General features: G+C 40.2%; 1 protein-coding gene across 2 annotated transcripts in view; it reads right to left on the reverse strand.

Annotated features, from left to right (window-relative positions):
• Positions 1–15,144, reverse strand: part of egf (epidermal growth factor) — a 126,404-nt gene that overhangs the window by 92,032 nt on the left and 19,228 nt on the right. For both annotated transcript variants that reach the window (XM_073043057.1, XM_073043058.1), the window contains exon 2: positions 2,699–2,830. In XM_073043057.1, the coding sequence (XP_072899158.1) occupies positions 2,699–2,830 (132 nt within the window). The remainder of the gene's footprint in view (positions 1–2,698; positions 2,831–15,144) is intronic.

Here is a 15,144-nt window from a genome sequence, read left to right on the forward strand (position 1 = left end):
ACTGTGCTGTCTGAAAATGCCTCATAAGATAAGCAGTAACACCTCCATTATCTGGGAATTCTCTACAATACTCGGAGGGGTGGATGTTTCCTAATCTTTTTCCATATCAACAGCAGTTATTGTTCGGAATTTGTGGATTCCACGCATCATTGCACTGATAAAACGGGTCAAACTAGACTTGCACCTGTATAATAGGCACTTAAGGCAAAGGCATAATATATCATAAAGCTAACTGATTGATTATGTGAGCTGCCCATCAGTGCACAAGAGACCAATTATTATGATTAGCAACATATACTTGGCTGATGAAAACCTGTAAGAGCATGTCTATGGACGAGCTCAGGAGAGAGTTCAAATAATCTGCTCAGATTACTATGTTTCTGATTCATTCTGGCCAACTACTTAGGAAGGGTGGGATAGAAATGCCTTTGGAGACAGTAGCAGAGATGTGCTGCACGCTCCATAAAGTCTCCAGACGACATGTACTGTTGGCTGTCCGTTTCCTTTACTGGTACCTTCAGTGAACATTCCTGAGCATGTCCTCGGCCACTTCTATTATGCCAGCAAGGGCCGGAAAGGCATTGGAATAGGCTGACCGTGATATCAGGTAGTGATGGTAACTACTTCAACAAAATCAACTGTTTTAACCTTCCCGAATCTTGTTCATATTCCTTCAAAATTGAAATTGACAATTTTAACTTGCAACAATAACGAGTATGGGCATGATACAAAATGTAACCAAGTTTCAAACATTTTAACAGGAATCTCAGAAATTCATGGATTATTACTTATTAGTAAATTAAAATGTAGCTCCCAGTGGTTTGTGACCCGACCAGTGGAGGCTTCATAATGATTGTATTTAATAATGTATAGAGCTTTTTACTAGCTGTAACAGCTCCAGGCATATTTTGGTATTGCAAAATGCTGTCTCAGAAGACACCAACTTTGTCCATTTAAAGTCTACTAAACAAAACCTGCCTCGGGAAATAAGTGTGCAAAGAGCTATAATCCCAAAGAACTGTAATCTATGTTTGAACGATGCTCGACCTGAAGCATAAACTGGATTTTCTTTCGACAAATGCTGCCAGACTGGCTCTGTTTCCTGTTTTTGTTTCAGATTCTGGTGTTTGTCATTTTGTTTATGATTCCAGGTTCAGTGATTGTCCAGTCACAGCTAATGATTGATCAGTGGAGAGAAAAGTATTTTCTAGGAAAAAATGTCTCAGCTTGTCACCCATGATCACTCCTCCACATTAACTAAAGATGTCAAGGCACCAAAGAAATCTAACAAAAGGAATTATGTGCAATATTCCTGAAAAAGAAACACAAATAGAAAGAATGAAAATTGTAATGGTTCAATATATTTGTTGGCATATCAATGAAATTTGTAGTTTGGTTTTATTTAATTTTTCTTGCAATTAACCTTCATAATCCAGGACCCCAGAACTAACTTGTCAAGAGTTAGTCAGATAAGATTATTCAGATTCCTTTCTGTAATAGAAACACAACCTTGTATTACTAAGAAGTTCTCGGGTTTTCTTTCCTATTACCCAGACTTTAAGTGGACGCCATTGTAAGACCGTGAGGATTAATAGCCACTTCCAAGGCAAAGTATCTGTCCGTTCATATGTCCTAGTGCCTGCCACAGGCTTAGGGATTTTTGTTTGCATAGAGCAGACTGGTGGTAGCATATTTAGAATACATAGACTTAATTTACGTAAATGGCATTAAAATGCTGAATACTCGGGTTCAGGTTTTTCCTAAGAATGTAGCACCTGGCAGTGACTTTTGCAACAGCTCTCCACCAGTTCAGCTTACAACCTTTAGTTTCATGTTGACTACAGTGGCATTTGAGATCAGATTGTTTTATTGTCCAGAGTTAATTGCTAGATATTATACATCGAACTCCATGTATCTCTGTTACAGCTGACCCCCCCTTTGGATTTATACCACTTGGAGTACTGTGCTCAGTTCTGCTCATCTCACTACCGGAAGGATAGGGATACTATAGAGAGAGTGCAGAGGAGATTTACAAAGATGTTGCCTGGATTGGGGAGCATGCCTTAAGAGAATAGGTTGAGTGAACGTGGCCTTTTCTCCTTGGAGCGATGGAAGATGAGACGTGACCTGATAGAGGTGTACAAGATGATGAACAGGCATTGATCGTGTGGATAGTCAGAGGCTTTTTCCCAGGGCTGAAGTGGCTAGCACAAGGGGCATAGTTTTAAGGTGCTTGGAAATAGGTATAAGGGGGATGTCAGAGGTAAGTTTTTCACACAGAGAGTGGTGGGTGTGTGGAATGCATTGCCAGCAGCAGCGGTGGGGGTGGACACAATAGGGTCTTTTAAGAGACTCTTAGATAGGTACATGGAGCTTAGAAAAATAGAGGGCTATGTGGTAGGGAAAATAGGCATTTTCTAGAGTACGTTACATGGTTGGCACAACATTGTGGGCCAAAGGACCTGTAATGTGCTGTAGATTTCTATGTTTCTTCTTTGAAGTAATTCATGTTTCAGGTCAAAATCATTGTGATCACTGGTGGTCAGAGAAATACCAAACTTAGAATTTCATTATTCATCTGAGCATGAATATTGATCAGATGCCTCAGTATCACCAACATATAAAATGTCTCCACTTTTGTTGTTTTCCCCATTACTTTTGTATTAATTTTGCTGTAATCAGTTGATCAGTGACTTACATTCTGGATGACAAGACCAGTTATTGTCCTCTAATGCGTAACCAGCCAGGCAGGAGCAGGTGTAGGAACCTGGCAAGTTTGTGCAGATCTGACCACAAGTTCCAAGCCCTCCATCAAGACATTCATCGATGTCTGAAAGACAGTGTGACAAGCCAGCAAGTTATTTGCTGCGTTTCTGACCCACAATGCAGTGATTAGTCATGTTACACATATAAACAGCAAGAAGTTCTTGACTAGAGGACCAAGTCAGCTTGTTTTGTCTGAACTGCAGAACAAAGTTTATCTGCAAATTGCATTTCACAGTGTTTTATGTACAACGTGCACTTGATACGACATAAGTCTGTTGTCTTGATCGTTATTCAGCATGACATCTTAAAAGATGCATTTTATTCAGAGGGATCTAAAATGAGAAATCATTTTGATTGTGGATTTAAGACAAGACTCTTTTGCGATTGAACAAATGATCTTTTATGATAATAGTATTGTGATTTCACGTTGAGGTGGCTTAGTTGGGACAACTAATGACAAGGGGAATAAAACAAAGACATTTCAATATGTTAGATTTTGGATCAGTTTTTCGCCGCTATACAATACCTTCAATTTTTCCATTTCAATCATTTGAAATTCTCTTGTTTCCTGACCTGATACATGTCTGGAACATCATCAGCCTTACTAACCTATCAGCACACACAGAAAGCTGCAGGACAGGCAGCGTCTATGGAAAAGAGTGCATACGCCGTTTCGGCCGAGACCCTTCCGCAGGACTGGAGGGAAAAAAGAGATGAGCAATAGATTTTAAAAGTGGGGGTGGGGGGGGGGGGAAGAAACACGAAGTGATAGGTAAATATCAGGAAGGGAGAGGGATGAAGTGAAGAGCTGGGAAGTTGATTGGTGAGATACAGGGCTGGAGAAGGGGGAGTCTAATAGGAGAGGACAGAAGGCCATGGAAGAAAGAAAAGGGGGAGGACCACCAGAGGGAGGTGATGGACAGGCAAAGAGATAAGGTGAGAGAGGGAAAAGGGGCTGGGGAATGGTGGGTGGGGGGCATTACCAGAAGTTTGAGAAATTGATGTTCATGCCATCAGGTTGGAGGCTACCCAGATGGAATATCAGGTGTTGTTCCTCCAACCTGAGTGTGGCCTCATCGCGACATATTGGAATGGGAAGTAGAAGAATTGAAATGGGTGGCCACTGGGAGATCCGGCCTTTTCTGGCAGATGGAGTATAGGCGCTCAGTGAAGCGGTCTCCCAATCTACATCGGGTCTCACTGATAGACAGGAGGCCACATTGGAAGCATCCTTATTAACCTATGCTGGCTTCTTTATTCCTCCAAACTTCAAAATTAATGCCTGGATTCATGTTCAAGATCCCCCATCTCCTCACACCTCTCTTTCTTTGTAATCTCCTCAGGTCCTAAACCAATCTAAGAATTTACATTCGTCCAATTCAAGTCCCATTCACTCCATTGATCCCTGTTGCTTCTTTGGTCCGTACATTCAGTTGTCTCTAACCCTTCCCATCTCTGGGTCTCCCTCAAGCTGCTCCTTCAAACTTACCTTAACAGCTGCTCTGGTGTCTCCATCATTAGCTTTATAATAGTTAGCTTTATAGGCACTATTATAAAACCCTTTGGACACTACATGATGGACATCACAAAAATAAAACTCAAAAATAAATTGCAGGTGCTGTAAATCTGAAATCAAAGCAAAAAAGTGTTGGAAACACAGCAGGTCAGGTAGCATTCATGGAGATAGGAACAGCTAATGTCGCCCGACTGCGAAAGGGAGAAATTAAATTAGTTTCCAATACTAGAAAAGATAAGGAGGGATGAGTGAAAGAAAGGGATAAGTGTGGTGGGGAAAAATAAATTAGTTGATGCCATAGCTAGAAGCAATTTATGTTACTTTCTTTGTGTTAAGATCATTAGATATAGGAACAGAATTAGGCCATTTGGCCCATCAAATCTGCTCCACCATTTCATCATGGCTGATCCATTTCCCTCAGCCTCAATCACCTGCCTTCTCCTTGTAATTCTTCATGAGCTGACTAATCAAGAATCTATCAACCTCTGCCGAAATATACATTAAGACTTGGCTTCCACAGCTGCCTATGGCACTGAATTCCACAGATGCACCACTCTCTAGCTAAAGAAATTCCTCTTCATCTCCGTTCTAAAAGGATGCCCCTCTATTCTGAGGCTGTGTCCTCTGGTCCTAGACATTCCCACCATAAGAAACATCCTCTCCACATCCACTCTATCAAGACCTTTCACCATTTCAATAGGTTTCAATTAGGTCACCACTCATTCTTCTGATTTCCAGTGAATACAGGCCCACAGCCATCAAACACTCTTCACAAGACAGGCCGTTTAATCCTGGAATCATTGTTGTGTGCCTCCTTTGAACCCTTTCCAATGGCAGCACACCATTTCTTAGATAAGGAGCCCAAAACTGTTCACAATACTCCAAGTGAGGCCTCACCTGTGTTTTATAAAGCCTCAACACTACATCCTTGGTTTTATATTCCAGTCCTCTGGAAATGAATGTTAGTGTTGCATTTGCCTTTCTCACCACCAACTCAAAACCTGCAAATTAACCTTCACGTAATCCTGCTCAAGGACTCACAAGTCTCTGATTTTTCAATTTTCCTTCCATTTAGAAAATAGTTTAACCTTTCATTTCTGCTACCAAAGTGCACTTCCGGACACTATTCTATCTGCCACTTCATTGCCCATTCTCCTAAGATGTCTAAGTCCTTCTGTATCTTTTCTAATTCCTCTAAACTACCTGCCCCTCCACCTAACCGTATCATCTGCAAAATTTGCAACAAAGCCATCAATTCTGTTAACCAGGTCATTTACTTATAATGTAAAAAGAATGTGTTGCAGATTGAGCTGTTGGATATGCTCAGCAGTACAGACAATACTAGAGGAGAGAGAGTAACCCAGCCAAGATCACAGATGGATGACTGGCAGAAAAGCCGAGTTCTGATACAGACAGAAAGAAAGTGAAAGTGACTCTAAGTGGGAGAATTTGATAAATTAAGTCCAGAAGTCTGCAACCCGTGTGGAAGGAAGATGGAGTCTTGTTCTTCAAGCTTGCATTGTGCTTTAGTGTAACAGTGTAGGTGGCACTGACAGATAGGCAGAGTCAGAGTGGGAATAGCTAAACTTATCCTCTCAGTCTTCCTCAGATTCAGTCCCTTCTCCAAGATCAAACTACAGGTATCTGCATGGCCCAAGATGTGCCTGTCTTTTTATAGGATAAGATTTGTTTCAGTCCTGTGTGGACACACTGGCTCAACTCTTTTTTCCTAGCACTTCAGTAACGGTCCTGCTGTAAGCAACATATTACACTGTCAGTCTTTAACTAAAACATCATTAACCCATCAGAGATATTACACCGTCACTCTTTAACTACAACATTGACCCATCAGAGATATTACACCATCACTTAACTACAACATTAACCCATCGGAGATATGCCATTTGTTCTAGCCACCCGTCTCCTACTTCTTGGTTATGAAAACTAACTTATATAATTTTATATAAATGAATGTAGCTGATCTTATACACTGGAGTAGCAAACTAACTACATAAGCTGTGAAATGCTTAAAGTCTAACCAAAGCAAATGTGAGGGATTTTGAACAAAAGGCTATTTTCCATAAGAAAGGTGTTCCATTGCAAGTTTGTATTTGTAAAATGCAACACATAATCCACAACTGTCCAGGTGCAGTTGTAGCTACACACAGCTGTTTAGGACAACTGCAGTTCCATCACGAGATGTGTCTATATGTTACTGTGCAATATGTCTGTTGTACTGCCCTTGCTGAGGTGTTGCAACGTCAACTGGACAGTCAGACAAACTCCATTCAGAAATGACATGGGAGTCAAGTCAAGTCACTTTTTATTGTCATTTCAACCATAAGCTGCTGGTACAGAACACGGTAAAAACAAAACAACGTTCCTCCAGGACCCTGGTGTCAGGGTATAGCATCCACTCTCCCTGGGTTTAGAGTACACTCAATAGCATGACATAGTGAATAAGGAGTGAAAATGTATAACAGCAAAACACAGTGCAATTACTGACTGTTCCATTCACACAAATAAACATACCCAGATATATACAGATAAATATATACACAGATAAATAGGAACTTCGTTAAGTTTCCAGCAAGTAAATACTACAGGTAAATAGTATCTGTAAACTATTAGCATCTAAGTTAGTGTCTAATAAACTCAAAAATCTTATTGATACCTTTAGATTAACTTCTGGACAATATAATCATCAACGTACAACAATGCTTCTGCTGGGGAAACAATAAGAAGCCTTTAGATAGAAACTTCTTTCACTCCTAACATAAACCTCTGGCCTACTGCCAACCAACTTGCTTTTCGATTTCCTACTTCCTGGCTGACCTAATACAGATCTGAACCAGCTCATTTCAAGATAAAAGTTGGATGTGCTTAATCACATAGTAAAAACAAACCAGTTGCCCAGAGGGCAGAACACCTGCAGTAAAGGAGTTTTGATGACAAATAAGGTGTCCATTTCCAACATAATAAATATAAAATCATAAACACCAGAAAGTCTACAAATGCTGGAAATCCAAAGCAACATACACAAAACGCTGGAGGAACTCAGCAGTCCCGGCAGCATCTATGGAAGTAAACGTTTCAGGCCAAGACTCTTCCTTAGGACTGAGAAGGGAAGAGGAAGATGCCAGAAATAAAAGGTGGGGGTAGGGGAAGGGAGATCGCCAGCAGGTGATGGGGGCAGCCAGGTGAGTGGGAAAGGTCAAAGGCTAAAGAAGGAGGAGTCTGATAGGAGAGGAGAGTGGAGCATAGGAGAAAGGGGAGGATGAGGGGACCTGAAGGGAGGTGGGGAGATAGGCAAGTGTAGAGAAGCTTTAAGGGAGAGGACGCTAGAGTGGGAAAGTTAATAAGAGGGAAGGAAGAGATGAAAAACGTTACTGGAAGTTGGAGAAATTGTCATTCATGCCATCAGGTTGGAGGCTCCCTAGACAGAATATGAGGACCAGGGGACAACTTTTATTTATCTATTTAGGAGTACAGCACAGTGTAGGCCCTTCTGGCCCTTCGAGCCATGACGGCCTGCAAAACCCGACAACCCTGGCTTAACCCTAGCCTAATCACGGAACAATTAACCTACCCGCTACGCTTTTGGACTGTGGGAGGGAACCAGAGCACATGGAGTAAATCCACGTATTCCACGGGAAGGACGTACAGAGGCTCTTTACAGAGAACACCAGCATTGAACTCTGAACCCCTGACCTGTAACAGCGCCACTCTAACCACTACACTACCGTGGCTTTGTCAAGTTCCTCTGCTCCATCGCCAAAAGTGGGATTTCCCAGTGGTTAGCCATTTTAATTCCAATCCCCATTCCCATTCCAACATGTCAGTCCACGGCCTTCTCTTGTGCCACAATGATGCCCCTCTCAGGGTGGAGGAGTAACACCTCATATTCCATCTAGATAGCCTCCAATCTGATGGCATGAACATCGATTTCTCTGAATCTGACATTTTTTTCCTTCCCCTTTCCCTCTTCTTAAATTCCCCACTCTTTACTCCCCCTCCTGACCTGCCTCTCACTCCCCTGTTGCCCCTTCTCCTTTCCTAGCAGATTCCTTCTCCAGCCCTTTACCTTTTTTACCTATCACCTCCAAGCTTCTTACTTCATCCCCACCCCATTCCCCATCCACCTGGCTTCACCTAACATCTTCCAACTTGTACTCTTTCCCCTCCTCCCACCTTTTTATTCTGGCATCTTCCCTCTTCCAGCAGAAGGGTCTCGACCAGAAATGTCACCTATGGTGCCTGATCTGCTGAGTTCCTCCAGCATTTTGTGTCTGTAGCTGTTATATACTTGGATTTCCAGAAGGCATTTGATAAGGTGCTGCATAGAAGACTTGTCGATGAGAAGAATTCATGGAGTTCGGTATAATGTGGATAGAGGATTGGTTAACTTATAGAGTGCAGTGAGCTGGGATAAATGGGGGTTTCTCTAGTTGGCAGTCAGTGATGAGTGGAGTTCTGTAGGGGTTGGTGCCGGACCCACAACTGTTTGTGATATCCATTAACAGTTTGGAAGAGGGGAGCGACTAGTGTATCTAAGCTTGCTGATGACTGTAAATTGAGTGGAAAAGTAAATTGTGCAGAGGATGCGGAGAGTCTGCAGAGAGATATAGACTGGTTAATGAATGGTCTGGCAGATGGAGTACAATGATTCTTTAGATTCAATTTTAACCTCTTATATTTGGAATAATAAACAAGCTCGTTTAAGTAAAGTTTACTTACAAAGAAATAAAGAGATGGGTGGACTAACCCTACCCAATTTTAGGTTTTACTCTTGGGCTGCCAATATAAGGAATATTACTTTCTGGTCCTATTATATTTATCGTAAAGATTGCCCATCATGGGTCTCCTTAGAAGTTAATTCTGTAAAAAATTCCTCTATTGTCTCTCTTCTTGGATCATACTCTTCTTTTTCAGCAAATAAAACAACAGATAACATAATTGTTAAGCAAACTTTAAGGATCTGGTCTCAATTTAGAAAATTTTTTGGTTTAGCAAATTTTTCATTATCATCTCCCATTCTCCTTAATTATTTTTTCATCCCTTCCATGACTGATAGTCTTTAAAGGTTGGGATGAATTAGGTACTAAGTGTTTTTGGGACCTGTTTATCTCAGGATCTCTTGCTTCATTTGACCAATTGTCAAATAAATTTGCACTCCCAAAATCACATTTTTACAGATACCTTCAAATTGAGATTTTCTACATTTCCAATTAGCTACTTTTCCTATAGGTCCTGATAAAAATTTACTGGACGATCTTTTAAATTTAAAACTTTTTGTTAATGGTTCTATTACCGGTATCTATAACTTGTTGATTGATTCTAGACAAGACTTTTTAGATAAAATAAAAAAAGCTTGGAAGGATGACCTAAATTGTCAGATTTCTGATGATAGATGGAATAAAATTCTTAAACGGGTTAATAAATCATCTTTCTGTGCTCGTCATTCTCTTCTACAATTTAAAGTGGTTCATAGAGCTTACATTTCTAAATAGAAGCTCTCCAGTTTTTACCCGAATGTTTCTCCACTTTGTAATAAATGCAACTCTGCTGATGCCTCTTTAATTCAAATATTTTGGTTTTGCCCTACAATTGAAAAGTTTTGGCGGGAAGTATTTCATACCTTCTCTCAACTTTTTAGGGTCCAATTTGACCCAAATCCCCTTACTGCCTTGTTTGGTATTATTGCAAATGAAGATATAACTTTAAATACTCCTAACCTACAGGTTTTAGTTTTTACCTCTCTTTTAGCAAGAAGAGCAATCTTGCTTAAATGGAAGGAATCTACCCCTCCTACACATCTTCAATGGCTATGTGATATTATGTCGTATTTAAATTTAGAAAAGATCCGCTGCTCAGTCTTAAATTCTTTTTATGATATTTGGGGACCTTTCCTAAATTACTTTTCCAATTTATAAAGTTTAACAGTTCACAGACTTTTATGTATATTTTTATCTTCTCTTCTTAAGTGAATATGTTTTTTTTTTCCTAATTATCCATTGTCATCCATCAGCTTTTTTCTTTGGTAGTTGGTAGGGGGTTGACTTTTTTTATATATATAAAAAATTTCTTTTATGATGTATGACCTATCTTTAAATTTTTGATTACAGAGTGGTATACCTTTATGTGCTATGCTATAACATTTTGATCAATTTTATTACAATATATGAATGTACACAAGTTATGTTGAGATGTATCTATGTGTTGCTCTCTGTAAATCTTTTTTTCTGAATAAAAATATTGTAAAAAGAAAAGAAAGGAGTACAATGCTGATCGATATGAGGTCATCCACTGAATGCTGAAAGAAGCCAGCACGTTATTGTGCAGAGGGACTTGGGAGTGCTTGTGCATGAATCTCAGAAGGTTGTTCTGCAGATGCAGCAGGTTGTCGAGAAGACAAATGGAATGCTGGCCTTCATTTCTAGATGGACTGAATTTAAGAGCAGGGAGATTATGCTAAAACTGTACAGAGTACTGGTGAGGCCTCACCTGGAGCACCACACGCCGTTCTGACCTGCTGACTAGAGGAAAGGTATACTGTCTTTGGAGGCAGTGCGGAGGAGGTTCACTAGGTTGATTCTGGTGATGAAGGGTTAATCTATGAGGAAGGATTGAGGCATCTGGGAATACAGTCGGCCCTCCTTATCTGCAAGGGATTGGTTCCAGGACCCCTCGCGGATACCAAAAAATGCGGATGCTCAAGTCCCTTATTCAACCTGTCTCAATGCGGTGGACATTAGGACCCGGGGCAACTCCAGACCTTATTTAACCTGTCTCAATGCAGTGGACATTAGGACCCGGGGGAACTCCAGACCTTATTTAACCTGTCTCAATGCAGTGGACATTAGGACCCGGGGGAACTCCAGACCTTATTTAACCTGTCTCAATGCGGTGGACATTAGGACCCGGGGGAACTCCAGACCTTATTTAACCTGTCTCAATGCGGTGGACATTAGGACCCGGGGGAACCCCAGACCTTATTTAACCTGTCTCAGTGCGGTGGACATTAGGACCCGGGGGAACTCCTGACCTTATTTAACCTGTCTCAATGCGGTGGACATTAGGACCCGGCAGTGGGCTCTGAAACTGCAGTGTTTCTGTTCACGAAAATAATCACAATCACGACTGAAAATAAAGTGATCGGAAAGAGGTGAAATGCCATCGGTCATTGGAAAAGTGTTAGGCTCCGTCGGTCAACGATCGGAACAATTTTAAAGGATGAAGTGAGAAAGGCCCTGCCCCGATGAAAGTTACAATTATTACTAAGCAACGCAGTGGTTTAATTATTGGGTTTTGGGGTTTTGGGTTTTTGATCCTCCGCATCAACCAGGCACAGATGGAGAGCGCCCTCGGAAGCGATCTGTCACTGGATCGAACTCAGGAACTTCCATTCCCCAGCCCGGCACTGAAGCATACGTTCTTAAGTGTTTTATATGCATAGAAAGGTAAAATATACACTATATACTAAGACAAACGTTTGACTAACTGACGCTAAATAATACCAGATATACCTGTTCCGACTTACTTACTGAGAACTTCCGATTTTTTTTCGATCCTGATCCACGGTAACCCACGCACATCCTCCCATATACTTTAAATCATCTCTAGATTACTTATAATACCTAATGCAATGTAAATGCTATGTAAAATAGTTGTTATACTGCATTGTTTAAGGAATAATGACAAGAAAAAGTATCTGTACATGCTCGAACAACAAGTGCTGGAAGAGCACTTCTGGGTTTTCTGGATTCGTGGTTGGTTGAATTCGCAGATGTGGAACTCGCGAATAAGGAGGGCTGACTGTATACTTGACTGATATGCAATCTAATAGAAACATATACAATTATGAAAATGATATATAATATAGAGACAAGAAAGCTGTTTCCATTGATAAGTGAGACTAAAACAAGGGGATATAGCCTCAAGATTTAGAGTAGTAGATTTAGGTCAGAGAAAAAACTGCTTTTCCCAGAGAATGGCAAATCTCTTGAATGGTGTGCCCTGGGAAACATTAGAGGCTACCTCATTTAATATATTGAAGAGACAGTTAGATAGATTCTTGCACAGCAAGAGAATTAAGGGTTATGGGGAAAAGGCACGTAGGTGGAGCTGAATCCAGGCCATATCTGCTATGATCTTATTGATTAGCAGGGAAGGCTTGTTTTTTGTATTTAATATTTCAATAATATTTGAGTAATCTTTTATATATGTTGGTTGATTAAGCATTCTTGTTGGTGTAATAATTCATTTTGGGTTATATGTTTAAATACGTGAACTGCATACAACATTACACTACCATGTGATATACATCCACGCCTCACTTAAAGTAAACCACAAAGTTAGACCCACACCTGGACTCCCGTGTCTTCATTTGAATTAACTTAATGTTTTGAAGTTACAAAACATAACATCTCAATGGACCAGAGAGCCTACTCCTGCTCCAATTTCTTATGTTCTTATATCACATTCAGCCATTCTCCTTAATGCAACACCATTAAATGATTATTTATTTTCAGGAAAGAAACAAGTACCAGGACATTTCAAGTACATATAAAATGCTGTGAAGAAAACCACATTGAGTCACTGCTAAACTTGGAAAGGTTCTGTGTTACATCTCTAAGTACTTATTAACACTGACTACAATATCAATGAATCACCTTGCAATCACTATTCTCTCAATGGCGTACTGTAGTATTGACATAGCTAAAAGCTAAATTGATCAAAAGCACATTTTTTGTATATTGCTCATTTGTTAAATATCACTTCAAAATAAGCTCGATGTATTCATATTATTTATCAACCTAAAGCAACATTTTTGCATTTTGAAGGTCATCTGCTGGATTAAACCAAGGTTTATTGTATTTTTGAGAAATCAGTGAGACACAACATTTATTTGGTCAATTTTATTCCTTTGGAACTTCGCTTCTCTTCTTAAAGGAAAGGAATGCCTGCAGGCCATTGAGACATTCACAGATGCTATTGCAATTGTACTTCAGCATTTTAAAGCTCTGTTAGGTGTGGAAAGATATTGTCAAGCAGTCAAAGTCTAACTTCCATCAATGAAAGGATACACAACATTGTCCCTCTGAACAAGTCTGATATGCTTTGAAACTGTTTTCATTGAGAACTGCTGGAAGCTGGATGTGAATCCAGCCTTGGAAGAAATACAAAGATATATGTTTTGAGTAATAGCCATGTATAATTTAAAATGTTATGTTATTTTTTTGTGTTGAGCTTTTCGATTAATTTTCTGAAGACAATGCATTGTTTAGGATGATGGTGGATAGTTGTAGCTCGGGTTGAGGCATTTAATGTTGCGGTGTTTGTGTTGGCTGAGCTCGGCAATCACGACCAGTCGAGGTGACGTCCTCAGTGTGCAGTTGTTAGCGTTTCTCTCTGGGTCTGCTCGCATTTATGTGCCCACCACGCCCCCACCCCCCATTTGCTTGCCTCGGTCCTGATTGGCTAGGACACCACTTTAACTGGGACACCGCAGAGGTTCTGGCGCAGGCAAACTTGAAGCAGGCACAAGAGTTTTTAGAAGTGTTGTTCTCTTCTGATTGCTTCAATTACTCTTCTGGTTCTCTTCTGATTGCATTATGATTACTTCATATTGAAGTAGTGTAGTGTAGGCCTCCGTTTGTCTTGATTGACCATGGACTTGCGCCTTGGGAAGTTTTCGCCTTGCAAACCTGGACAAGGTTTTTTATTCTGCAAGTCTCCCCTCTCCATGCCGTGCCATGTTGTCCAGGGGAAGGGCATTACGACCCATACAGCTTGGCACTGGTGTCATCACAGAGCAATGTGTGGTTAAGTGCCTTGCTCAAGGACACACACGCAGCCAAGACTCGAACTAGCGACCTTCAGATCACTAGACGAACACCTTAACTACTTGGCCATGTGCCAGCACATTGAAGTAGATGCCATCTACAAACCCCTAAGAGCCAAAGAAACATGGGCTAATAGAATTCAAAGGGCAACTAAAGGGGTAGCGAGTGAATATGGAGGGGGGCAGAGAGGAACAGCAACAACTATGTGCTGGGAATGAGACATCGATTGGTGATGAAACATCTACAAGCTAATGGCCAAGCTCGGCAAACATCACAACATCAAACAATGAACTGTGCTTTTAAGAATGTATTTAAAGACAATACTGGTGTAAGGCTTATCCTAAAGTAATCAAAACTAAACTTTCCAAGCAGCTCATCCACAGGAGCATACTTTACACAGTCATATTTTTGGAACCAATTTAACTATGATCTATTTTTTGTCTTGTTGAATTGAGAGTATTATGCTTTGTGGCATGGAAAAGCAAAAGCATACAGGTCTTTGCTTCTAAAATGACATGTTACATGAAGAAATAATTATAGAGCATGAAAGAAACATTCCCCTCAAGATTTATAGCTTGCAAACAGACAGACAGACACCTTTTATCAGACCACAACATTTTTGAAAACTTGATATTCATTACAAGCAAGATCAAATACTTGATACAAAGAAAAATAATGTGGATTTCCTTTATAATTTTGAAAATTATTGAATGCATTTTTGCTATTTCTTCCTTTCATAAATATTTCTCAGTTGAAACAAAAAATAAACTAAAATATATATTTCTAATCCATTTTGTAGCTATTTCTAGATTGCTTATTTAATTGAAGTAAGGAAAATTATTGGTTTTATTATCTTTCTTTTGCCATCTACACCAAAATATGTATAGTTTATGTTAGTTAAACACAGAGAAACATAAAAAACCTAAAGCACAATACAGGCCCTTCAGCCCACAATGCTGTACCAAACATGTACTTCCTTTGGAAATTACCTAGGGTTACCCTATAGCCCTCTATTTT

Source organism: Hemitrygon akajei, chromosome 4, assembly GCF_048418815.1.
Source record: "Hemitrygon akajei chromosome 4, sHemAka1.3, whole genome shotgun sequence".
NCBI lineage: Eukaryota > Metazoa > Chordata > Chondrichthyes > Myliobatiformes > Dasyatidae > Hemitrygon > Hemitrygon akajei.